Source organism: Podarcis melisellensis (assembly GCF_964234715.1).
Source record: "Podarcis melisellensis genome assembly, chromosome: 2".
Lineage (NCBI taxonomy): Eukaryota > Metazoa > Chordata > Lepidosauria > Squamata > Lacertidae > Podarcis > Podarcis melisellensis.
Genome location: NC_138529.1, coordinates 7432565 through 7459425, shown reverse-complemented (window position 1 = coordinate 7459425; position 26861 = coordinate 7432565). Strand labels below are relative to the sequence as shown.

Below are 26861 nucleotides of genomic sequence, written 5' to 3'. Positions count from 1 at the left end.
GTCCACCAGAGGTGAAAGAACGTTCCTTCAGTTTCTTTACATTTCCAACATTTATTGTCTGACAAATGGTATATCTTTGCAAGCTTGACTGGGGTCATGTACCACCTGTATATCATTTTCATAATATTTTCTTTCAAGGCATTACATGCCGTGAATCTCAGGCCGGTGGTCCATAACTTTTCCCAGTCAGCAAACATAATATTGTACCCTATGTCCTGTGCCCATTTTATCATAGCTGATTTGACCGTTTCATCTTGTGTGTTCCATTTTAGCAACAAGTTATACATTCTTGAAAGTATCTTAGAATTGGGTTCTAACAGTTCTGTTTCTAACTTTGATTTTTCCACCTGGAATCCTATCATTGTTGAGGCAATCTGGTCCCAGGCACCAGAATATATTGAACTGTCTCAATACCGCATAGCTGGACAGTGGCATTAAAATCAACACAGGTGCTAAGATCTTCCTATCATGGTGGCTAAAGTATTGGCCTTAGACCAGAGATATATGTGGGTGCAAATCCCAGCCCTCAGCTATGAATCTTATTGGGTGAATTTAGACCGGTCATATCCCCCAGTGGTGCAATGGGTCTGGCTATTAACCAGAAGGTTGGTGGTTCGAGCTCACCCAGGGTTGGCTGTGGGCAGGATCCATGCATTGTGTGGGGTTGGACTAGATCAGTGGTTTCCAGCCAGTGTGCCGTGGCACCCTGGGGTGCCTTGAATGATGGGCAGGGGTGCCGTGGGCGACACTGGCCTCCGTCCCCCTTTCCTTCCCTCCCTCCTCTGATACCCTCTTGTGTCTCTGCCTGCCAAAGGCTTGCGTGGCTGTTTGTTGCAGCAGTCCTGGCTACAAGTACCCCAGGCGAATGGGGCTGGCTGTGGGGTCTGGAGCTGAGGTGGCCTCGGAGTCAGCAAGCAAGCGGGTGAGGGAGCCCAGTCAGCCAATCCACCAGCCCTCGCTGTTGGGAATGGACAGACTAGCCGGAGGCCAGGCAGGTGCAGTGCTGACCTTTCTTTTGTTTCCTGTGTGCAAGGCCTGCCTGGGAACTGAGTGCCCACTGCTGCCTCCTGAGGTAAGTTGCTGGCCTCCCATTCACCTATGGCCAGTCTCTGCTGAGCCACCAAGGCTGGGGGCATCCTCTTCCCAGGCCCCTGTGGGGCAGTGTGAAGAGGCACCTCTTTTTGGAGTGGGGGGCGCAGCTTAAAAACCAGGGGCAGCAGCAGGGCCTGCTCTGAGGACTCCCAAGGAGAGGGGAGAGGAGAGGAGGCTGAGGGAGCACTCCACAAGGGAGGGTATTCGAAAAAGGACAAGAAGCAGCCAGCTCTGCAGGCAAGAGGTGACATAACTGGGCTCCTGAGCCCCACAGGGGAGCCTTAGAAAGAATGTAGTTGATCAAGGAAGCCCTTCCAACTTTACAATTCTATGATTCTAAAATGGGAGGTAAAGGTAAAGGGACCCCTGACCATTAGGTCCAGTCGTGACCGACTCTGGGGTTGTGGCGCTCATCTCGCTTTATTGGCCAAGGGAGCCGGCATACAGCTTCCGGGTCATGTGGCCAGCATGACTAAGCCGCTTCTGGTGAACCAGAGCAGCGGACGGAAACGCCGTTTACCTTCCCACCGGAGTGGTACCTATTTATCTACTTGCACTTTGTGAACTGCTAGTTTGGCAGGAGCAGGGACCGAGCAACAGGAGCTCACCCCGTCGCAGGGATTCGAACCACCGACCTTCTGATCGGCAAGCCCTAGGCTCTGTGGTTTTTTAACCCGTGAGCTTCTTAAAGGAAGAGTGGGGTACAATGAAATGAACATATGTGTTATATGGGGTTGCTCGTGCGTAAGTTGCCGCCACTCCTGGCTAGGTGGCCTGGTTAAACCTTTCCTGGCTGGACAGCCCCTCACTTCGTGGCTGTTCAGTCGCTGGCAGAATCCGACAGTGGGCGTTTCTTAAACCTTTTCCAACATAAAAGATGTTTGACGCCCAGTCTCCTCCTACTCTCCCTGCATGGAAGTCTTCTGCGCAGGGAGGGCGTGGGTAGCGGAGGACCTGTGCTCTCCCCGCTGGTGTCCAGTGAAGAGTCTCTGAGCCTGCTCTCTGCTTCCCCCATTGGCCCCCCTCCATCCCTGGTGTTGCGCTGATTTTCTTCCCCAACAGGAGACCTGCCTCTCTCCCTACTTGTCTCCTCTCCAGCATCGTCGTGGAGCCTCGCCTCCTCCTCTCGTTCCAATGGCAGTTCCCTGACAATATGGAAACGTTGAAAGAAGATAAAAAAAATTCCTTCCAGTAGCACCTTAGAGACCAACAAAGTTTGTTATTGGTATGAGCTTTCGTGTGCATGCTACTTACCAGGGAGTTGGCACCACTGGACATACCTCTGAGTAAATATGCAACCAATTCATGGTTAGTCACGTTGCTGGTTTTCTAGGCAGCTTTTATGCTGCATCCTCCTTTCATGAGAGAGAGAGTAAAAAAGAGGCAGAACATTTGCCTCTCAGTTACATCTTCCTGAGCACTTTGGTACAGATGAAATTGAAAGTGGTCATTTAATTTTTTTTTTATCATCACTGCTGATGCGTTTCATTGGCCTGGTGGAAAAAGCAAGAGGCTGATTGAAACCCAAATTACCAATTCATCCCACAGGAGAATATCAACCATCTATTTAAGCTAACCTGAGTCATGCTCAGCTTGAGGACTCCGTCGCTATGCTCTCCCCTGCAGGTATGCGTAATTCTTGTGAGCAAGAGGCCGAGCATTATGCCTGCCAGAGAGATGATGAAAGAGCTCATATATTGCATGGGGCTGGGCAAGTGAGGGGTAGAGTGTGTCTCTAGGGCTTCATGTTTGAGCCCCTCTGTTCATGCTTGGAGAATGATCTGGGCAAGGAATCGTCATGCTTCCTACCAGGTCCTTCCAGACCAGAAGATATAGATTTACTAGACTACTCAAAGACCCAGACACAGGACAGCTGACGTCAACCACACACTGCAGGGGACAGAGGGAGCATTGGCCACCAGCGTGGATTGCTTTAAGAGAGGGTGAGATAAAGATCATGCGGGAGAAGGCTATCAAGGGCTGCTGGCCAGAATGGCTAGGTTCTGCTGCCATGGGTGATCCTGGGAATCACAGCTGGGGAATGCTGTGTGTAGGTCCTCCTTGGGGGCTTCCTATGGGCATCTGGTTGGCCACTGTGAAGGACCTTGAACGAGTGGAGGATGAAACTTATGGACTACGCAAAATTGGATAAAATGACTGGAAAAATTAGATATCAGAAAGATCACAAATTCATTGAGGACTGGGGAAAGTTTACGGAATATCTGAAAACTATATGTGATGAACAGACAACGCTAGTGGGTTTTAAAGAGGCTTTGTGACAATACAAGGTATATTGTAAGAAAGAAACAGAGATGGAAGGTTAATATTAAATCGGCAATACTACACAGAAAATGCGTGAAGATATGAAAAATGGATGATTGAGGGAGGTGCTGGTGGAAGTTCAAAAAAATTGTAAATTTGTAATCATGGTTGTCAGAATTATTTCTAAAAGAAAAACTTAATAAAAATTTATATATATATATAAAAAAACAGGAGGCTGGAATGGATGGGCCTGATCCAGATGGGCTCTTCTTATGCTCTTAAGGGCACCTGCAAGCTCACCAGAGTGGATGCAGCCAACAGCTGGGCTTGGCAATGCTAAGAGTTGGCACACACACCACATGCTCCATTCTACAACATTACAGTGTGGCACCCGGGGTGACTGCACTGGTCGCCCTACCCTAAAACCGCCTCTCACATCATACATATGCCTTCCATAGAAATGCACACATTCTCCTTTCTGGTGCTTGCCTTTGCCTGTTGAAGCTGGTCAACAAGGTCTGCCAGTTATATAGGTAAAGGTACCCCTGACCATTAGGTCCAGTTGTGGCCAACTCTGGGGTTGCGGTGCTCATCTCGCTTTACTGTCCGAGGGAGCCTGCGTACAGCTTCCGGGTCATTGGCCAGCATGACTAAGCCACTTCTGGCGAACCAGAGCAGCGCACGGAAATGCCATTTACCTTCCCGCTGGAGTGGTACCTATTTATCTACTTGCACTTTGACATGCTTTTGAACTGCTAGGTTGGCAGGAGCTGGGACCAAGCAATGGGAGCTCACCCTGTTACGGGGATTTGAACTGCCGACCTTCTGATCGGCAAGCCCTAGGCTCTGTGGTTTAACCCACAGCGCCACCCACGTCCCATGCACAGAGTGGGAAATCAGAGATTTCCTTTTAAAAATCTGTTCCTTGCCTGCCATATTGGGGCATTTTTAACCCGGATCTCTCCCTCAGCCCACCGGATGTAAGCCCAGATATCAATTTAGATTGGAAATACATAACTGATGTTAAGAGTGCCTAATAACAAATTGTGGAATTCGCCGATTCATTAGCACAGCGTACTTGTGAATTAGGACTTTCAAACGAGAAACATGCACATGCATGAGCTGCTGCTTCCCCCTAGTGGGGAAGAGTTAAAACAACTGGCTTCTCTCTGAGTATTTCTTCCCTGACTGAGGGAGCTTTCCAGATAGCTCAGTCTTTAACAACAAAACAACAACATGTGTTTATAAATAGTACAAATAGACTGTTCTTATCAATACTGGCAGGACTGACCATGCCAACCTTAACTGATAAAGAACAGGAATTCATGGACAGTCCTATCACCCCAGAGGAAATATATACGGTCCTCAAAAACCTAAAACCACACAAAGCCCCAGGCCCAAATGGCTTTACAGCAGAATTCTATAAGATATTCAAAGAATCCCTGATGCCCTCTATGACCTGCCTATTCAATGACATCATAAAAAGGGACCCCATTCTTAAAACCTGGACCTCCTCCAAGATAGTCTCTATCCCAAAATCACTCAAAGACAGGGTCAAAGAAGAATCATACCACCCAATCTCATTAATAAACCAAGACTTCAAGATATTCAAGCCTTTGGCCTTCCTAGCAGACTTGTAGAAAAATAACAAACCCACGTTGACATAAGAAATACAAGACAAACTAGGGGACACCCAAATGCCCTGGCTAACACACCACCAATTACATGCCTTCTTAAACAATCCAGTAGTAAAATCAGCAGCAAATAGGCCCTTGACAACCATCGAAAACCTCCTCCTAACAACAAAGGGATACGGCAAGGGGATAGTATCCATAATATACAAAATACTGCTCCAAAAACCCATGAACCCCCTCGACGTAATCAAAAAACGATGGGAGGACGACATAGGCTATGAGAATTAACCCCACCCAGTGGACTAGAACCCCCCTTTAAATCCACCTCACCTATAGATATATATAAAACCTCACCCTGAAACTCACTTACAGATGGTACCTAACACCACGGAAACAAATACGCTAATACGCTCAGGAGCCTCACCAAAATGCTGGAGAGGATGCACCTCCACAGGCACATACCTCCACATGTGGTGGAAATGTCCCAAAATACAACTCTTCTGGACATTTTGCATAAAAGAAATATGCAAACTAACTAAGCAAGTATTAGAAGTCTTCCCAGAACAGGTCCTACTCAACATCTTCCAAGGTAATAATGCCCACACAATATAAAGAACTCAGAATCCACCTGCTCTCAGCAGCCAGAAGCATCATAGCCAGACACTGGAGAGACCTGTCAGGAATAAGCATGGACCAATGGTATCAAATTGTATGGGAAACAGCCTTACTAGAAAAGCTAACCAATAAACTGAAACTGACATGGGGACAAATAGAAGAAAACGCCTTCACCCGGTATGGTTCCCCTTTATCACATACATAACCCAACAAGACAACAAGAAGAATCCGCCAACAACATATGAATCAATCTGGCTAACCTGACCCAAAAACCCACCCCCACACATAAACAAATCTCACAACAGCCAACAAAAGACAACCAACCACACCTTAGGCCATCCCCAACCTCTCTCACCACCAAGGAAATATAACAAGCGAATAGTAAGAGAACCCACACAAGTGACGTTGACACTAAACCCAACACGCACACTAAGTAGAATAGAAGCATAACCACCACACCCCACTCCACTCGCCACCACCCTCCCCCTTTCCCCCTTTTCTTCCCAACCTGATACTGCATGAAACACTTCTTCAGGTCCATGAATAACCATAGTTTATAGGTCCCGGGCCCTAAGGAAGTCAGACTATCCTCCACTAGGGCCAGGGCCTTTTCAGTGATGGTTCCGACCTGGTGGAATGCTCTGTCCCGTGAGACCAGGGCCCTGCAGGATTTAATTTCCTTCTGTTGGGCCTGTAAGACAGAGTTATTCTGCCTGGCCTTTAATTTGAATTCAGCCTGATATTTTATTTCCCTTATCAATTTTGTGAAGGGAAATAAAATATCAGGCTGAATTAAAAATTAAGAAATATTGTAAAAAAGTAAAATAAAAGAAGGGGGAAGACATAAAGGCAATATAAAAATTTGGAAATGTGTACTTAAAGAAATTAAATACGAATGATTGGCAGAAAAGCCGAAGGTAGTCAAAAATTGAAAAGTTTAATAGAAACTGTAATGTGGAATGATTATATGTTTGTATGGAAAATTAATAAAATATGATGATATTTTATTTCCCTTCTCTTCCCCTCCCCCCTTTTTATGACGATTACCCACTCTGAGACCCCACAGCTAATTCTCCCCTGGCCCCCTCACTGGCCCAAGTAGGACAAATTCAGCCAGCTAGCCCTGGGGATTATCTAATAATCCATCTAATAATGCTTATTAGATGGATTTTCCCCAAATTGATTTCTGAACTTTGAATTTTATTGTTATTCATGTTTTTATACTGTATTTTATGCTGCTTTTACAATTGAGTGTTTTAAATTTGTTGTTAGCCACCCTGAGCCCAGTTTTTGAAATGGGAAGGGCGGGGTATAAATAAATTTATTATTATTATTATTATTATTATTATTATTATTATTATTATAACACTAATGCCTCACAACAAATGAAACTGATCTGTGGAAAACACCACTTGAAAAAAGAGACAATGCACGTATTTTTGTAAACTAAGAAATCTTTAATAAAAATATATTGATTTAAACAACAGTAAGCATGCATATTCAATAGGTTCTTAATGTGGACATTTTACCCATTTAAAATATTTTAGGCTGTTTACTGACTAACACAGCATACCCCCAAAAGTGTGTGTTTTCTGTTTAGCTTTTAGGAAAATGTATCATCCATTCCTGTGCTCATTCATCTGGTGTGCTGAAGGAAAGGCACTCTGAACATGTTCAGTGATACTTCACATAAAATCGCAGAATTATAGGAGTCTCAACTAGATCATATAAGGCAGATGGCCATCACACCTCTGCTTAAAAACCTCCAAGGAAGGAGAGTCCATCACCTCCCAAGGGAGACCATTCCACTGTCAAACAGCTTTTATTGTCAGAAAAGTTATTGCTGATGACTGAAGTATTGGTTCAGGTCCAAGCCTCCAGAGCAGGAGATAACAAGCTTGTTCCATCTTCCATGTGACAGCCTTTTAGATATTTGAATACAGTGGTACCTCTGGTTACAAACTTAATTCGTTCCCGAGGTCCGTTCTTAACCTGAAACCATTCTTAACCTGAGGTACCACTTTAGCTAATGGGGCCTCCACTGCCGCCGAGCGATTTCTATTCTCATCCTGAGGTAAAGTTCTTAATCCAAGGTACTACTTTCGGAGTCTGTAACCCGAAGTGTTTGTAACCTGATGTATGGCTATCATATCTCCTCTCAGTCTCCTCTTATCCAGGTTAAACATACCCAATTTCCTCAACCATTCCTCATAAGACTTGGCTTCCAGACCCTTTATCATCTTGGTTGCCCTCCTCTACACACGTTTCAGCTTGTCAATGTCCTTCTTAAATTGTGGTGCCCAGGACTCCAGGTGTGGTCTGACCAAAGCAGAATAGATCAGGAGTCCTACTTCTCTTGATCAGGACACTAGACTTCTGTTGACGCAGGATAGAATAATATGAGCTTTTTTTGCTGCTGCATACTACCATTGACTCATATTAAGCTTGTGGTCTACCAAGAACCCTAAATCCTTTTGGCATGTCCTTCTAGCAACCTAGGTGTCCCCCATCTTATTATGTTGGTGCATCAAATTTGCAGATGACACCAAACTGGAAGGGGTAGCATAGGACCAAAACTAACATTTGTCCCTACTGAAATTCATTTTGTTAGTCTTGGCCCTATGCTCCAGTCTCTTAAGGTCATCTTGAATGCTGTCTTCTGCGGCATTAGCTACCCATCCCAGTTTGGTGTCATCTGCAAATTTGATTAGCATCACCTCAATCCCTTCTTCCAAGTCATTTATAAAGACATTGAACAACGGGCCCAGGACAGAACCCTGTGGCACCCCACTGGTCACTTTTTTCCAGGATGATGTGGAACCATTGATGAGTACTCTTTGGGCTTGGTCAGTCAACCAGATACAAATCTACCTAACAGTTATCTCATCCAGCCCACATTTTACCAGCTTCTTTGCAAGAATATATACAGTATGAGATCACTTCTGTTTATTTAAAGAAAAGGTGTGGCATGGCGAAAAATGGGAGTGCTAAACCAGTGTGGTTGAAGAAAGAGGGGTAGAGGCTGGGGCTACAGGTTTTTCCCCCTATTATCATTAAGGTAAAGGTAAAGGGACCCCTGACCATTAGGTCCAGTCGTGGCTGACTCTGGGGTTGCGGAGCTCATCTCGCTTTATTGGCCGAGGGAGACGGCGTACAGCTTCCGGGCCATGTGGCCAGCATGACCAGAGCAGCGCACGGAAACACCGTTTACCTTCCCGCCGGAGCGGTACCTATTTATCTACTTTCACTTTGACATGCTTTCGGTTGGCTAGGTTGGCAGGAGCAGGGACCGAGCAACGGGAGCTCGCCCCGTCATGGGGATTTGAACTGCCGACCTTCTGATCGGCAAGCCCTGGGCTCTGTGGTTTATCCACAGTGCCACCCGCATCCCTATTATCATTATGTGATACAGTGCATACCATATCATTCTTTCTTATAGATTCTTATAGATTCAATTCATGCTTCTGCAAGCAAAACCACACCACCAATACCAGAGTGGGGTGAAGGTTATTGTGGTAACTCGGGAGCTTTCCAAGGTACCAAAAAAAATAGAATAGCGTCCTAAGAGGGAATATCATGGAATGGATTTATCATCCATTATCTTTGTGTTAGGAATAGGTGCAAGTTCACCCCTGAACACTTCATAGCTAAGTATTTGTGATATTGTGTTTCATTAAGTTACTGTTATTTATGGTTTGTAAACCTCTTTGAGATTCATTTGAATGAAAGGAGGCACAGAAATACAACAAAGCAAAGCAAATCAGGTGGAGGAACCAAGCCCAGGTCTTTCCACCTCAGATCCATCCACTATTCCAGCTACTTACCAGAAGAGCTCCCAAGCCTACAAGATGTGGTAACTCCAGAAATATATTATTATTGTGTTTTGTGTCAAGTAACAAAAGGCAGACAGCACACAAGCTAGTCTACAATCCTCCTGCGCCTGCAAAAATGTAATGAGCATTCTGTTTCGGATGAGGGAAAAGTAGCTAGAAAGTGGTTTTATCTATTTATGTGTCTGGTTTTCCTATTTTCTTTCCCTGCAATTTTATATATTTGTGCATGCTTCCATTTTCTTATGCAATGTTTTACAGTGATTTCAGATGGAAATAATAGATATGAATGCTCCCCCTCTTGCTGGATCTGGAAAGATTCATTAGAAACATAATGCGCTTCTTAAAACCTGAATGCCCGTCTACGGCAGTTCAAAATTGTGTCCCCATTTTTTTTTACGACTTTCATTCTGCTTCCAATCAGCTGATCCAGTAAGTTACATAAAGCGCTTCCATTTATTTAGGTTGGCTTGGCTGTCATTACAGCCCAAAGCTGTAATTCTCCAAAAAGTTGTAATTGCACATATTAATCCTATCAGCCACTCTTTCTAAGACTTCTTCCTGGAATGAATGGCCCAACACTAAATGAGTCGTGGGCAAACATTTACTGGCAGGAAGCTGAAAGAACTGGTGTGCTGCCAGGGTCTTGTGAAAATGATAAATAGAATCTGCTGGTGTCTCAACAGAGCAATCATTTCTAAAGGCCATTGTGGGGATGGGAAATTTTGGTGCCCTAGACCTCAACACTCCAAATAAAGGTAAGGCGACTGGAGGCAAAGGAAAGACAGGTTTCCACACCTGTACCAGAATGTTGGTTCTACCTCAGGGGACAAGAAGCAAATGGGCCATCATGATGAAGTCTAACAAACAAAACAATTATTCTTTATCCTATAACAGCAATAATATAAACCCATTAACATACACTACACCCACAGAATACATTTAGAGCCCTCTAAATAGCCATGGCTTCTTGTGAAGAGTTTCGGAAACTGGGGTTTGCTAAGAGAGCTGGCTTCACAGAGCTACAATTTCCAGCACCCTTAAAATATACTTCCCAGGGTGCCTTTCAAACACACAGTGTGGGTGTCAATTAATGGACAGTGGAATTGGTGCCCAATGGAGTGCTGAAACCATTCAGAACTGAAAGGAGTGGTGAAGATCACTTGTCTTCCAGCTTAGTACAGATCTAGGTATGTTTCAAGTAAGGGGGAAGGATAACCAGAAGATTCATGTTGAGGGGGGAACAGCAGGGGGTGAGGGGATGTCTAGGCCCCATGGAAAGACCACCAGGTTGATAAACTGATGACACCAGTGCTCATGCAACACCCATGCGCTGCTCCTTCAAGTTTTATATACTCACATTTTGCTGCTTAGCCCTGCGGCTTTGGGTCTAAGGTTGCCTGAGTTTGTGTACTGCAGACATGTCCCGGCAATTGATGAAACAGAGGAATGTTGGGACTGCCTGTTGGCCTCCAGGTGACCTAATTTATCTGCACAGAGCTTACACATAATTCAGATCATAACCAGCTTTACTTGGGCATTCATTCCAGGTGGTTTGTGGGGAGCACATCTTTCCCTCACTCCAAGGAACTACAATGGTACCCCGGGTTACATACGCTTCAGGTTACAGACGCTTCAGGTTACAGACTCCGCTAACCCAGAAACAGTACCTCAGGCTAAGAACTTTGCTTCAGGATGAGAACAGAAATCGTGCTCCGGTGGTGCAGCAGCAGCGGGAGGCCCCATTAGCTAAAGTGGTGCTTCAGGTTAAGAACAGTTTCAGGTTAAGAACGGACCTCCGGAATGAATTAAGTACTTAACCCGAGGTACCACTGTATAAGGATACAATGCATGTCCACTCAGACTTACAGTAAGTTTCACTGCGTTCAATGGGGCTTATTCCTAGATCAGCCAATAGTAGAGAATCAAAGAAAAATAAAACCACTTCTCTTTACAGCTACTGATTACTAAGCCTGCATCTCAATAGGATCCTAAAAGATTCAATGTTCCATCCTTAGATTGTTTGGCCACCTGTAATGTTGTTCTTCACAATCATCTACACAGCTTGTGCTGGTTTGGGCCCAGAGCGGGTCAACACATAGTCTGCAATGGTGGTTGGCAAGTAAGAGACAGGAAGGTAGAAGAGCTTTGCATCCCAGCCTGGAGAGTAGCGAGTGCGAGGAGAGCAGGATGTCAGGGCATGTTCTATGCAGTCGGTGACCAGGTGAAGGTTGTCGCTGCAACCATCAAGGAGTTCTTGGAACGATTTGCAAGCTGTGTGAGAGAAACAAACAAATGAAAAGTTGAATCTGCAGCAACACAGGAGGCAAATTTAATCTTCTGAGCATTCTCTCTATGATAGCTAAATCAAAGGAGGAACATCTGGAACTATCTTGGATGCCAAAGAAAAGAACCTTCAGGTGCTTCCAGACTGCACTGTGAAATTTTGGCGAGTGCAAATTCAGAAGGAAAGCTGTTTGTCAGTTTGCTTATTGTTTCTTCAACTGTAAACGAGATAAGTCTGCATTAAAATGCAAATCGAACTGATTTCCTCCCCCATCTCTACTCACATTGCTCAAAGTACTGCTGCCCATAAGTGTCTCTGATGTCAGAAGGTACCCGGCTCCATACAGTCTGAAAATACTCTACTAGTTTTGTGCAAATAGGTGTTTTGAAACCACCAGGTTCAATTATGCTGACTCGGACTCCAAAAGGATGGAGCTCTCTCCTGAATTGGGGAAGAAAAGTAAAGAACTATCATTTGTTACTGAGCCACAGTAATATTGCAGGTCATGTTTTTGGATTCATGGAAAGGGACACCTTTCTTTTTGAAAAGAAGAGAGAAAAGAAGAGAAGTGTAGTCCCCTATCTTTTGCCCTCTTGCATGAACCTGGCCCTGCTCTGCCCAGCAACTAAACCCCACAGCAATGGTTGTACAGTGGTACCTCAGGTTAAGTACTTAATTCGTTCTTAACCTGAAACTGCTCTTAACCTGAAGCACCACTTTAGCTAAAGGGGCCTCCTGCTGCCGCAGCACTGCCGGAACACAATTTCTGTTCTCATCCTGAAGCAAAGTTCTTAACCTGAAGCACTATTTCTGGGTTAGCGGAGTCTGTAATCCGGAGTGTATGTAACCTGAAGCATATGTAACCTGAGGTGCCACTGTATATGATACAATATCAGTTGCATTAAGAGGCAGCCATCAGAATGCTGGTGCTTCAAACTCCTTTTTGTTTGGAACCATTGTGTTGGCTTCAGACCCTCTTTAAAGGTAAAGGGACCCCTGACCATTAGGTCCAGTCATGGCCGACTCTGGGGTTGCAGTGCTCATCTCACTTTACTGGCCGAGGGAGCCGGTGCACAGCTTCTGGGTCATGTGGCCGGCATGACTAAACTGCTTCTGGCGAACCAGAGCAGCACACGGAAACACCGTTTACCTTCCCGCCGGAGCGGTACCTATTTATCTACTTGCACTTTGACGTGCTTTCAAACTGCTAGGTTGGCAGGAGCAGGGACCAAGCAATGGGAGCTCACCCCGTCGTGGGGATTTGAACCACTAACCTTCTGATCGGCAAGTCCTAGGCTCTGTGGTTTAAACCACAGCACCACCTGCATCCCTCCTCAGACCTTCTTTATATATATATTAAAAAGGAGCAGCCATGGGTTTCTCCCAAACTCCCTTGTTTGTAGGGCTTTATTTCAGGGAGAACTCACAGGAACTCAGTTCCAGCACCTCTCTGGTGCCATTGCCATTCTGAGAGAATGAGGGAGGTGTTCATGGTGAGTTTGAGCACCTCTTTTTCTAGAAAAATAGCACTGCTTGTGCGGAAGAAGGTTACAGGGCATGCAACCAGGAAAAGGGGCCATGCAGACTTTTGATCTTAATGCCATCAATTCAGCAAGTCGACACTTTGATAATTAAGTGGTATATAAATAGCTGAAATATGCACATTTTAAACACCATAATCAACTTTTTTACAAATCACATTGGGCTCTTCTATTCTCAAAGGCCTTTGCTGAGAATCCTCCAGAAAAACAATTTCTCAAAGGACCTGTTGATGGCATTCTACCATTGTACTATTGAGTGTGTATTAACTTATGGTCTGTGTGTGTGGTTTGGGAGCTGCACGGCCAGGGAAAAAACAATGCTGTCCAGGGTTGTAAAGACTGCAGAGAAGACTGGCCATCAAATCCCGTCAAATCCCGGACCTGGTTAAGAACATTCAACTATTGGCTTCGCTTAAATTTAAACCCATCCGGACTACTACCTCTAGTAGCACGAGATGCTCATAGAAGTCGGTGGTCCAAAGTTGTGCATCAAAAACTACTTACATGTGGCCTCCAAGCACAGCGTCTCCTGAAAATGGGTCTCTCCCCAAGGCAAAAACCTTTATTGACCAGTGCATGAAGGATATTGAGCAGCAGAATAATCTGGCCTATATTAAGAAATTTAGTGCTTGGTACGCTTATCTGCCCCCCTCCCACTTTGATTTTCGGGCACCTTATTTGTCTACCTTAACCATTCCAAAACTCAGACGGGCCTTTACACTGGCCAGACTAAATATGTTACCCTCAGCTGTTCTTGAAGGTAGATATCAAAAAATTTCATTCGAGAACCGGCTCTGCCCCTGTGGAGCTGGCTACGTAGAGACTGTCACACGTTCTCTTGTCTTGCTCCCTATATAAAGATCTCAGCGACGAGACCATCACACCGCTCCTATCTGCCATCCCGGGCCGCTCTTGTGAAGCCAAATTGTTCTCACTCCTAGCCGACCAGAACAGCGAAATTTATCGAGAGAGCAATGAGACTGAGAGCTGCTATCTGAATGACATTAGTGTCGTCACCCAGATTCCTCGCCTAGGATCTTATTATTATTATCTTTACGTTTTATTATTATTATTTTATTACCTCTGCCAAGTTTTAAGTACTGAGATTATTAATTTATCTGCATCTGGTTATTATTATCTTTCTACCTGTCCAGACCATCCCTCCGAGGTTATATTTATATTTATAATCTTTCAATTTGGCTGGTCTATTCACTTAACCGACCTGGAACAATCTATCAGAGAAAAGGCTGCCGCCCATGGGACAAAGGTTCATGGATGAATGATAATCCAGCTTCTACCTAGGGTTTTAAGAGGTCATAAGATTTTATGGTAACTATATTCGTAATGTATTTTTGTCAGTGTTTGTCCTTTGATGCTATGGCCTGTCGGCTACGCAAATAAAGTCTATTCATTCATTCACTGCAGAGAATAATTGGGTGCACTCATCCCACCTTAGATCAAATCTATGCTGTCAGGTGCCATAAGAAAGCGACAGAAATAGCGCAGGATAGTACTCACCCCAGAAAAGATCTCTTTCAGCTTCTGCCTTCTGGAAGAAGGTACAGTGGTACCTCAGGTTACATACGCTTCAGATTACAGACTCCGCTAACCCAGAAATAATGCTTCAGGTTAAGAACTTTGCTTCAGGATGAGAACAGAAATTGTGCTCCGGCGGTGCGGCAGTTTCAGAACAGTTAAGAACAGTTTCAGGTTAAGTACGGACCTCCGGAACGAATTAAGTACTTAACCTGAGATACCACTGTATAGGGTTATAAAGATCAAGACTAGCCGCCTGAGAAACAGTTTCTACCCAAATGCAATTCTGGTTTTAAACACAGTATAAGGAGTCTTTATAGGAGTATATTGTATTTTAAAATGGGGTTTCAGAGTTTTTAGGGGGGGGGGTTGAATGTCTTATGTAGATTTTCAATTTCATTGTTCTGTATGTGGCAATGACAATAAAGATATTGTATCGTATTCTCCTAAGTGACACCAGCAACACCGCCAGGCAGGTTGGCCTAGGACCTAGACAAAACCATCTAGAGCAAGGGTCGGCAACCTAAGGCCCATGGGCCACAAGCGGCCCACGGGGGTCGTTTAACCAGCCCACGAGCCACCCACGAACTGAGCTGCCTGCTCGGTGAGTCCCCGTGCTCTGTGTGGCACGGGCACTCGCTCCCGCGGCACCAGAAATCACGTCTGCACAGATGCTGGAACTCATGGGCACGCACTCACGCACTCGTGACCCAGCCTACGGAGGGATCTCTGCTTGAGTGAACCGACCCAGGCTAAGTAAACCTTGCCGACCCCTGATCTAGAGCATGGACAGCAAAAGTGGACTGGGAGCCACACATCCTGTAATGGTTATAGGTTCTAGGGGTTGCTCGTGCGTAAGTTGCCGCCACTCCTGGCTAGGTTACCTGGTTGAACCCTTTCTGTCTGGACAGCCCTTCACTTCGTGGCTGTTTCAGTCGCTGGCAGAATCCGTCAGTGGGCATTTCTTGAACTTCTTCCAGCAAAGAAGTTCTTTGACGCCAAGTCTCCTCCTACTCTCCCTGCGCGGAAGTCTTCTGCGCAGGGAGGGTGTGGGCAGCGGAGCACCCGTGCTCTCTCCGCTGGTCTCCGGTGAAGAGTCCTGGAGCCTCCTCTCCGATTCCCCCATCTGCCCCCCTTCACCCCTGGTGTTACGCTGATTTCCTTCCCCAGCAGATGGGCTGCCTCTCTGCCTGCTGGGACCCTCTCCGGCATCCCTCCGGAGCCTTCCCTCCGCCTCTGGCTCTGATGGCAGTTCCCTGACACATCCTATCTAAGGCTTGCATATTCAAAAACCCTAATTTTTACATAATTTTGTTTGATATGTATTTTGTTGTAATGCTCATGAAATGAAGTACTAACAAGAATTCTTTCAAAGCATTAATTCTATCATGCAATAGCAAGCTATCACTCAGCTTTGTAACACACGTTTAAAAGAAAAGCCTGGTTAGCTTTTCAAACACCTTTTAATTGAATGACTTTCTAAAGAAATGCCTGAAGTAACTGATAATTAATATAGTTTGAAATTTTGTTTATTCTGTTATATTTTCCAGAACATAACAGAAGACCCATCTATCCTAATTAGAACCCAATAATATTTTAAATATTTTAAAATTGGTTTTTTTTAAAAAATAAATTTTATAACTTAAATTTTAATGTTAAACTAAATTCATCATATATCATATTAAATCCCAAGCAGTTCTGAAGAGATTGATGTTTTCGCTTTTGACGTATCTCAATTCTGGTCTGAGCTTTTAAGGTTTTTGTGTAGTCTGGCGAGGCCAAAATTGTCAATTTTTTCAAATTTCAAACCCTCATAACTAAAAAATGGGATGAGATAAAAAATTTAAAATTCAGATATAAACTTAGTTTTGTTCAATCAACAAATGCACAAAATATGAAGATAACTGGGTGCCATGGGGAGAAAAAGTTGGATCACTTGATATGGAATGACCCATCTGGAGGTTGCATGTTGCAAAAGAAGAAACTACAGAGCTTGTTTTTACCTCAGGCTGTCAGAGAAGGCTTCCACACCAAACTTGGATGGGCAGTAACCACCTCCAAAACAGGCCAGTCGTCCCATCGTACTGCACACGTTGACCACCCTCCCTCTGGCTCTCCTCACCAGGGGCACCATGTGTAGCGTCACATCAATCATCCCCAAAAGGTTGACATTGATCACCTTTGCAAAGTCATCTTTGGTCAGCCATTCGTTGGGAGCTGCTGGGATCCCTATGCCTGCATTGTTCACCAAGCCCCAGAGCCCTGTGTGAAGAAAGAAGGAATGTTCATTCTCTTAGGCAACCTTAGCAGAGCTCAATAAAGTTGGAAATAAGCTAATCACATGCATAGATTGTTTGTGTTTACTTATGGAATTCTTCCTAATACTATTTTTTCTGAATTGTTATCCCTATTCTTCAGTTCACATGTTTTGAGCCACTTTGGGTACAATTATGTGGGGGAAGTGGCCTACAAATGAATACAGAGAGGCAATTCTAATCCCTGGTCCCACCCAGGGCTGGATTTAGGTTTGATGAGGCCCTAAGCTACTGGAGGTAATGGGGCCCTTTATATGTCCTGCCGTCCTTTGTCAACAACAAATAGTAGCTGTTTTTGTGTGTTGAATGTATGCTATATGGTAATTTATGGACCTAATAGGTATCTAAAGCCATTTGCACATAACAAAATATGTATTTTATCAAAGTAATTGATATAGATATGAGCAAACCAGTGATATTTTAGAGAACAGGCTAGCAGGCGAGGCCCATTACTTACATCATAGGAGCCTACACAACCCAAAACACTGTTGCTGTGTGTAGGTTTTATTTTATTTGTTTTTTATCTTATATTTTGGAAATGTACATCCAGTTGTTGTTTTCCTTTATATTTTTGTGGCCCCCAACAGAGTGGGGCCCTAAGCTATAGCTTGTTTAGCCTATACGTAAATCCCGTGCTGGTCCCACCAATAGCACAGAGGCACCACAAGGAAGGTAGAGATTCACCTCTGTTCCCAGTGCACCCTTTCACCCACTCCATCGCGGCCGCCACACTCTCTGTGCTGCTCACATCCAGAATGGTGGTTTTCAAGCGCTCTGAGGTGGCCTTGCCCAGCTGCTCTGCCCCTTTCTGCGTGAGACAGCCTGCCAGCACCCGCAGGCCCTGGGCATCCAGCTGCCTGGCAAGTAGGTTTCCAAAGCCAGAGTCACACCCCGTGATGAAGACATATTTCTCGGTCAGGTTATCCACCGTCTGTCTCTCCTTGTACCATCGGCGAAGGAAGTAAAGCCCCAGCAGGGCAGCCAGGTAGAGCCACATGGCTGAAACCTGCAGGGAAAAAGAATTCAAGCATTAGGATGCATACACACCCCGGCAGGACTTGGAGGAAGATATTTCTAATTCCTGCTCCACCAAGAAGTTCACTGGAAGACCTTTTATGATGCCACCACTCAATTTAGCCTTCCTCGCAGTGTTGTGGAGGGGAAGGAGAATTTTTGCATGAAGCAAAGAAGTGGGTGGTGCTGTGGTTTAAACCACTGAGCCTCTTGGGCCTGCTGATCAAAACATTGGTGGTTCAAATACGTGCAATGGGGTGAGCTCCTGTTGCTCTGTCCCAGTTCCTGCCAACCTGGTGGTTCGAAAGCATGTCAGCACCAGTAGATAAATAGGTACTGCTGCGGCAGGAAGGTAAGCGGCATTTCTGTGTGCTCTGGCACTCATCACAGTCCTCCGTGCACCAGTAGCGGTTCAGTCATGCTGGCCACATGACCCACAAAACTGTCTGTGACAAAACGCCAGCTCCCTCGGTCTGAAAACGAGATGAGTGCCGCAACCCCACAGTCGCCTTTGACTGGACTTAACTGTCCAGGGGTCCTTTACCTTTACCTTTCACCTCCATATACATAAGCAACACTGAGTTCAAATATTGTGCATTAGCTCAAATATTAGCTCAAATATTGGCATTAGCAGGCAACAGGTCATATGCCTTATTTTGTCATTAATGCGCCACATACTGTATTTGTTCAAGGTCCGATCCCCGATTTGTTTTGTGTGATCAAACTCTCCCAACTGAGTTTCACTAAGTATTTTGCAGATGATGTGCACCAGTGTTTTTGATGCTGGGTTTTTATTAAGTTTTCAAAGGAGATCAGAGATTTATGGTTAGGATGGGAACGAGAACCCAGAGATGAACAGAAAGTCTCTACAGAGGGTGGTGAATACAGCACATGATTTCATGAGCTGTCCCTTGAGTCCACTAGATGACATTGCAAGGGATCGTTGCCTTAGGAGAGCGAGAAAAATTCTCAGGGATGACTCACACCCCAGCCATCACCTCTGATTATAGAAGTATAATCAGCTGTACCAACTGGCTAAAACAGGGGTAGGCAACCTGAGGCCCGTGGGCCGGGTGCGGCCCAATCGCCTTCTAAATCCAGCCCGCGGACGGTCCAGGACTCAGAATGAGTAGAATGTGTCCTTTTATTTAAAATGCATCTCTGGGTTTTTTGGGGGGGGCATAGGAATTTGTTCATTTTTCCCCAAAATATAGTCCGTCCCCCCACAAGGTCTGAGGGGCAGTGGACCGTCCCCTTGCCGAAAAAGTTTGCTGACCCCTGTTCTAAAAACTAGCTTTTATCCATGGGCTGTTAGGCTGTTGAATGGAAAATAACATAACAAAAATGACTTGCAAGGTGGTGTGTTGTTCAATAAGCACACAGAGTGCAACGAGACTGTGTGTTTTTGGGGTGGAGGCTTGTTTAATTTCATTGTACAACAGGTTGTACAATGACAATAAAGGTATTTTTATTATATAGACTAGAGTATCGAGTGCAAATTTTGCCAACACACCCTAACAAGCTGATCAGAGCTTACGTCCCTAATGACTTGCATGCAGGGATGTAAGAAGGCATAACTTTATTTCCTGTTCTGTACTTTTCACATTCAGTACTGTTTCTGTTCAGGTGCAAGGTCACCTTCTATCAAATATTATGTTATTTGTCTAACTTTCTGCTGTTGCAAAATGACGTAGTTACTTAACTATTATTGTTGGCATCCATTTGTGTGGAATATGTCTCCAGGGATCGAGTCAAACTGCTGTGTTAGTAGCACTATGACCTCTCCATGTCACTAGCCCAGGCAGTGTGACTTCGCAACACAAGACAAAGCATATTTCAGAATACCAGATGCTGGAAACAAATGGGAGGGACTCCTTGCTCTGTTGACTGACAGTGACTTATTAACTAGTGAACCCTGCAATCACTGGATCAACTCAGAAAGAAAGAGAGCTCAGAGTTAGCACTGTCTCAGGAACCCCACCCCACCCCCACCCCCGCCAATCATTCAGTTTGTACAAACTTCACACACACTCACACTCACACACTACATACGCTATGCTTCTGTTATAAATTCATAGAAAATCAACCATAAATCGAATTTGCACTCATGAAGGAAGGACTACAAAATGGGGAAGGTTTGATACAGGCCAGCCATAATCCCTTCAGCACATACACAGGAGCCCTGCCCAGTTGCTATGCCAACCCTGATGGTCCTAGACAGAAGACCATCAAGATCACAAAGAACTTGCATATGGGAGTGGATTTAGCACGGACTGGAACAAAGGGCAATAATCAGCTTTTCCCTCTGGGGGCAGGAAACTGCAAACTCCCCTCTGTCACCTGGAAAGTACTCATGGGGAGGGGAAAAGGGGGAACCAGCCAGGTGACAGGACACTCAGGTTACCACCACAACTCCTCCCTCAACCCCTCCTTTCTGTTATGTAGGTGTGATGTATCTGAGGGGTGGTCTTGGGTTACACCCCTTCTGTGATGTATGTATGATGTTTCTGGGGGTGGTCTTCATCTAAAGGTAAAGGTAAAGGTACCCCTGCCCGTACGGGCCAGTCTTGACAGACTCTGGGGTTGTGCGCCCATCTCACTTAAGAGGCCAGGGGCCAGCGCTGTCCGGAGACACTTCCGGGTCACGTGACCAGCATGACATCGCTGCTCTGGCGAGCCAGAGCTGCACACGGAAACGCCGTTTACCTTCCTGCTGGTAAGCGGTCCCTATTTATCTACTTGCACCCGGAGGTGCTTTCGAACTGCTAGGTTGGCAGGCGCTGGGACCGAGCAGCGGGAGCGCACCCCGCCGCAGGGATTCGAACCGCCGACCTTTCGATCGGCAAGTCCTAGGTGCTGAGGCTTTAACCCACAGCGCCACCTGCGTCCCCTGGACGCAGGTGGCGCGGGGTCTTCATCTACAGGGTGGCAATTTCAAAAGTCTTTATAAGGCCTTGCACACCATTTTTCTGGGTCCTTCCTCTCTCCTGCAAGTGAGGGGAGCACCCTGTTGCAACAGTTCAATAAAGATCAAGCCTACAGGCTGCTGTTTTGCTGCAAGTAATCCTGGTTGGTGTCTTTGTTTTTGTCCAAGGGAGCCCTTGGATTTTTCCGTTAACAGCACCTCGCAGGTCATAACTGATTTCCTCTTCAAAGATAATAATGAAGTTTTACTGAGTTTCAGAAAATACATCTTACAAAACCCCCCTCATCAATAACAAATTACCCCGTTTGCTCAAGTAGGACACAATGGTCCATATTTTCTGTCTCCAGAATACAAGTTGCAACTGATCCAATTTCTTCCAAATCCATGTTAAAAGCTGCAAGGCCACCACAAGATGGAATGTGATTAGTTTCTTAGGTTGCAAGTTCTTTCAATGTTCATGAGAAACAGAGCCAGTTGCACAACACATGAAACTGCTTTGTCATGTAATGAGACTAATTTATTGATGCAGAAACGCCTTATTTTCTCACAGGTGCACCACAGGTGGAACAGGGGCCAACAATACTAAAACCCCTCCAAGAAAGTGCAGATGAAGACAAATAAATGTGATTACATGTTTGTGGTGTTAGATGCCGTCGGTGTAAGAGCTTAAAAGTGTTTTCTCCACTCTTAATTAAAACAGAACATAGAGGCAGCGTAATTATTCCAAGGTCTAATTCCCAGGCTTGTTTTGTAGGAACAAACTGTTCCCATCAAATGTCACTAGATATTTTGTAGCTGATGGACACCAATCTTTTTGATGCTGTGTTTTTACTAAGTGCTAAATTCTTATAGCCTTCTGAGTAATAAATGGGAAGAAATATGAGACCGGGGTTGATCTTGTACCTTTTAAGGTCCTGAACTTTTTCTGGAAATGTTTCTGGGCCTTTAAGGGGTGCAAAGAAAGAAGAAATTCAGGAAGTGAAGCTTCCCCCCCTCCCCCAGCCTGAAGATTGAGAAAAGTGTCACCTACTGAATATTAGCTTAAAATAAAGTTGTTATGAGCACATCTTAGTGGTGTGTTACTATCATGTATAATTGAAAAGGGAAGAGACAGACCTGCAGCTGGTTAGAGGAAAGGCTCTCAGCTTCAGTTCTGCGGCAGGAAAAGCAATGCTTCCTTCTCCGATTTACAGTTGTTCCTTATCTGCCTGTTGCTGTTTTTCATACTCCACTGGCTGCAAAGGGAGCTCCTCCCTCCTGGCAAGGATTGGTTTAACCCAATTAGGTGGTGAAATTTAACTGCCTTCTTTAAACTAACTGGGGAATGTGTTGGTGAAAGAAACACACCAACTCCCTCCCATTGCAGAGCTCCGTGGCACACATTCAGCCCCTTTCCCCTGTGTTCTGTTCATGTATGGATAGAGCAAATAAATCATTTGTCTAGAGCAGGAAGAAAGCCTGGGGTTGAGGTTATCTTTCTTGCAGAAGCACATCCCTTCTGCTGATAGAAAGATGGGCAGAGTGCTTGCAAAATTACATTTCACCTAGAGGCTGGACCCGGCCAGCTTGCTTTGGTGCATGAATTCTAATACAGTGGTACCTCGGTTCGCGAATGAAATATCTTCCAGAAACCCGTTTGGCTTCCAAAATGTTCAAAACCTGAGGCGCAGTTGAAGGGGACCCAGCTGTGGGCAGCCTGAGGAACTGCCCTCCACCTTGGTCCTGTCAATAAAAAGCAAGTCCAGAATGATAGACTAGAATTATGTCCACTGAGCTACAATTCCCAGCACCCTTAAAATACACTTCCCAAGCTGTTAAAATGATATAATAGCTCAGGACCGCAACACCTAAAGGACTGCCTCTTTCCACATTGTAATAAGAATTTTAAGGTCTTAGATATATAATAAATGTTCATAAATGTACCAAGCAAACACGTACATAAATATATAAACCACATGTCTGAAGCAGCACAGGAAGACAGTCCTGAAATCATTTTGACTCCCAAGTCGACCAAATGTTTCTCTGTAAGGAGGGAGGAGGTGAAAAAAACCCTTCCTTGTTACAGGAATTTAGTAATTACCATCTCAAAGGAGGGGATGACAGACTACCAGGAAAGGCAATCAGATAAGGCATTATCAGATAACCTGACAGGCAGGAAAAACAAGAACATTCAAAAAAAAATTTATAGACTATGTTTTCTGTGATGTAGGTATGATGTTTGTGGGGGGTGGTCTTGGGTTAGACCCCTTCTGTGATGTATGTATGAAGTATGGAGGGGTGGTCTTGAGCTCCAGGCCAGGGAATTTAAAATGTCTATATAAGGCCTTGCGCACCATTGTTCGAGGTCCTCCTCCTTTCCTGCATGTGAGGGGAGCACCCTGTTGCAACAGATCAATAAAGATCAGGTTTACTAGCTGCTTTGCTTCTCAATATTCTCTGGTTGGCCTCTGTTATTTTCTCCTACCAATAGGGAACCTATGTAAGGACTCTACAAGGGTCCGTCATACCCCATAAGGGGGAAAGGGCAGATTTATTTTGTTTACAACAACATGAACCTACCCGGACCCTGAGATCATCTTCCGAGGCCCCCCTTTGTGTGCCCCTCCTCAAGAGGTTCAGAGGGTGGCAACATGAGAACAGGGCCTTCTCTGCTGTGGCTCGCCGTCTGCGGACTGCGCTCCCCAGAAAAGTTCATTCCTCCATTATACATCTTTAGGTGCCAGGCAAAAACATTCCTTTTCAACCAGGCGTTTGGCTGATCTGATTTACATCCTATGCACTTTTAAAATGAGCTGGGGGGAGCTATTGGTCTGTTGTCTTATTGTCATTGGGTCTCTTGTGGTTTTGTATTGTTTTATTCTGTGAACCACTCTGAGACCCCTGGGTATAGGGTGGTATATAAATAATAATAAAATATGAATAAGAATAATACAAGAGTATATTAACATAGTGTGGGTGTCAATAATTTGGAGTGCTGAAACCATTCAGAACTGAAAGGAGTGGTGAAGATCACTGTTCTTTTTGCTTAGCACAGATCTAGGTATGTTTCAAGGAAGGGGGAAGGATAAGCAGAAAATTCATGTTGAGGGGGGAAGTGGGGGGCGATGTCTAGGCCCCACGGAAAGACCACCAGGTTGATAAACTGATGACACCAGTGCTCATGCAACACCCATGCGCTGCTCCTTCAAGTTTTATAAACTCACATTTTGCTGCTTAGCCCTGCGGCTTTGGGTCTAAAGTTGCCTGAGTTTGTATACTGCAGACATGTCCTGGCAATTGCTGAAACAGAGGAATGTTGGGACTGCCTGTTGGCCTCCAGAATTGTTAGATCCCAAAACTAAGATTCTGTCAAGAATGTATAACTTGCTGTTGAAATAGAACACTCAGGATGAAACGGTGAAATCTGCTATGATTAAATTGGCACAAGATGTTGGACATAACATTATGTTGGCTGACTGGGAACAGTTATGGACCACAGGTATGAAATTTATGGCATGTAATGCCTTAAGAGAGAATATAATGAAAATGATATACAGGTGGTACATGACACCAGTCAAGCTTACAAAAATATAGCATTTGCCTGATAATAAATGCTGGAAATGTAAAGAAACTGAAGGTACATTCTTTCACCTTTGGTGGACGTGCCCAAGTAGGAGATGATCTATAACGAAATGAAAAAGGTATTTAAATATACCTTCCTGAAGAAACCAGAGGCCTTTCTCCTGGGCATGGTCGGCCAATTGGTGCTAAAGAAGGATAGAACTTTTTTATGTATGCTACAACAGCAGCAAGAATACTCATCGCAAAGTATTGGAAGACACAAGATTTACCCACCCGGGAAGAATGGCAGATGAAGGTGATGGAGTACATGGAACTGGCGGAAATGACTGGCAGAATCCGAGACCAGGGAGAAGAGTTGGTAGAAGAAGATTGGAAGAAATTTAAAGACTATTTACAGAAACACTGTAAAATTAAGGAATGTTAGAAGGATGCTGGAATGAAGTTATGTGGTTTTAGCAGTAATGTTACAAAGGGGTATGTAAAAATGGATTAACAGGTGAGAATGTAAAGCTACAATATATTAAGATGAATTATTAAGATAAAAGCAAAAACGGAAAGGATTTGCTGAAATAACAAATTGAACTAGAATACAAAAAAGGGAGGTGTGAGGAGGTCAGGGAAACAAGTAAATGAAAGACAAGATATGGAAAGATTGATTTGTTTTTAACTGCTTTTATTTTTCTGTATTTTGTAATTTTTCTTTTCTTTTTTTCTTTTTTCTTTTTTGTAACTTCAATAAATATTATTTTTAAAAAAATAAAAAATAAAGTTGCCTGAGTTTGTGTACTGCAGACATGTCCCGGCAATTGCTGAAACAGAGGAATGTTGTGGAGGCTGTTGGCCCCCAGATTACCTGCCTTACTCGCACAAAGCTTACTGATAGTTTAGATTATAAACAGCTTTAATTGAATATGCGTTCCAATTGGTTTGTGGGGAGCACATCTTTCCTCCGCTCCAAGAAACTACAGGTTACCCCTAGCATCCTTAAACTACAGTTCCCAGGATTTTTGTGGGGAAAGGTGACTAAAGTGAAGAGTTCCTGTTTGGTTCTTTACAGCTGGTTCTAAGTCAATTCCAAACTTTGCAAGAATGATTCCAAATAAACCTCCTTAGAACCAGATAAGTGGGGAATGAAAGAAGATGTTTTATCTTTTTACACCACTTATAACTCCTTCAAGACCCCTTGGCTGGAGAGTAAGGTAAAGGTGTGGCAGAAAGTGTCTAGCCCCTCAGTCTTACAGTAGGTTGCACTGAGTTCAATGGGGCTTATTCCTAGATAAATGGGTAGCAAAGTTTTGAGTCTAAGCTGCATCAGCCAATCACATATAGTAAAAGAAAACTATCTGTAACCTCTGGTACCTCTGTGTGGGATGCAATCCACTGAGATCAGTCAAGTACAACATTCCTTGTTTTGCTAGCGTGGACATGCAGAGAATGTTTGGTCCAGCCAGTCGAAACTTCCTGTTCCTCCTGGCTGGCCCGGAATATCCTTCCTTGCATGTGACTAGTGGGTGGGCGTGACCTTTCAAGACCTTGTAAAGGGCCAATGCATGCTGCCACTCTCTCTTTTTTCCATTTTCTTTTCATCCAGCGAACTTCATGGAATGAACTGGCTGCCAGCCAAGCAGTCCCCCAAGTAATCTCTCTTATAGTGCTCTGCCTGATCTTGAGTAAAGTTTCTTTTTATTGCTTATGAATAAGACTGTGGTGTCTTTATTCTTTTAGGAGGGATTTAAAATGGGATCTTTCCAGGAACATACCATTCAACCTGAGGGAGACTGAATTGCAACCAGATTTCTGCTGTGCGTGAGAAGGGGAATGTAAACTCTGCTAAGTAAAGGAACTTGCTAGCACAAGTTAAAAGGTAAAGGACCCTTGACAGTTAAGTCCAGTAGCAAACGACTCTGGGGTTGCGGCGCTCCTCTTGCTTTACTGGCTGAAGGAGCTGACATTTGTCCGCAGACAGTTTTTCTGGGTCATCTGGCCAGCATGACTAAACCAGAGCAGTGCACAGAAACACCGTTTACCTTCTCACCGGAGCGGTTCTGGCAAAACCAGAGCAGCACACAGAAACACCGTTTACCTTCTCACCGGAGCCGTACCTATTTATCTACTTGCACTTTGACGTGCTATCGAACTGCTAGGCTGGTAGGAGCAGGGACTGAGAAACAGGAGCTCACCCCGTCGCGGGGATTCGAACCACTGACCTTCCGATCGGCAAGCCCTAGGCTCTGTGGTTTAGACCACA

At 44.7% G+C, this 26861-nt stretch overlaps 1 protein-coding gene and 1 long non-coding RNA gene across 3 annotated transcripts; both read right to left on the bottom strand.

Annotated features, from left to right (window-relative positions):
* Nucleotides 1–7039: 7039 nt before the first annotated feature.
* Nucleotides 7040–22610, bottom strand: LOC309362908 (retinol dehydrogenase 7-like). 2 transcript variants are annotated; one of them, XM_081898937.1, is made up of 5 exons: nt 22169–22610; nt 17797–18118; nt 16801–17059; nt 12004–12161; nt 7040–11707 (listed from the first exon to the last, which is right to left on the bottom strand). In XM_081898937.1, the coding sequence occupies exons 2-5, from the start codon at nt 18107–18109 to the stop codon at nt 11490–11492; spliced, it is 948 nt and encodes a 315-aa protein (XP_081755063.1). In that variant the 5' UTR covers nt 18110–18118; nt 22169–22610; the 3' UTR covers nt 7040–11489. The 2 variants fall into 2 exon arrangements, with proteins under 2 accessions (XP_081755063.1, XP_081755062.1); XM_081898936.1 differs by lacking the exon at nt 22169–22610 and adding an exon at nt 18223–18310.
* On the bottom strand, nt 7040–26120 carry LOC309363043. Its single transcript, XR_014165188.1, has 2 exons — nt 25577–26120; nt 7040–11023 (listed from the first exon to the last, which is right to left on the bottom strand). It is a non-coding gene; the product is annotated as an uncharacterized lncRNA (long non-coding RNA).
* Nucleotides 26121–26861: the final 741 nt, after the last annotated feature.

What these genes read in the sequence shown, in the direction of transcription:
- LOC309362908 (XM_081898937.1), bottom strand. Translation starts at nt 18,109, where the DNA reads ATGTGGCTCTACCTGGCTGCCCTGCTGGGGCTTTACTTCCTTCGCCGA. An exon ending in AGGGTGCACTGGGAACAGAG is followed by an intron (nt 17,060 to 17,796) that starts GTGAATCTCTAC and finishes TTCTTCACACAG; the next exon opens with GGCTCTGGGGCTTGGTGAAC. An exon ending in GCCTTCTCTGACAGCCTGAG is followed by an intron (nt 12,162 to 16,800) that starts GTAAAAACAAGC and finishes TCCCCAATTCAG; the next exon opens with GAGAGAGCTCCATCCTTTTG.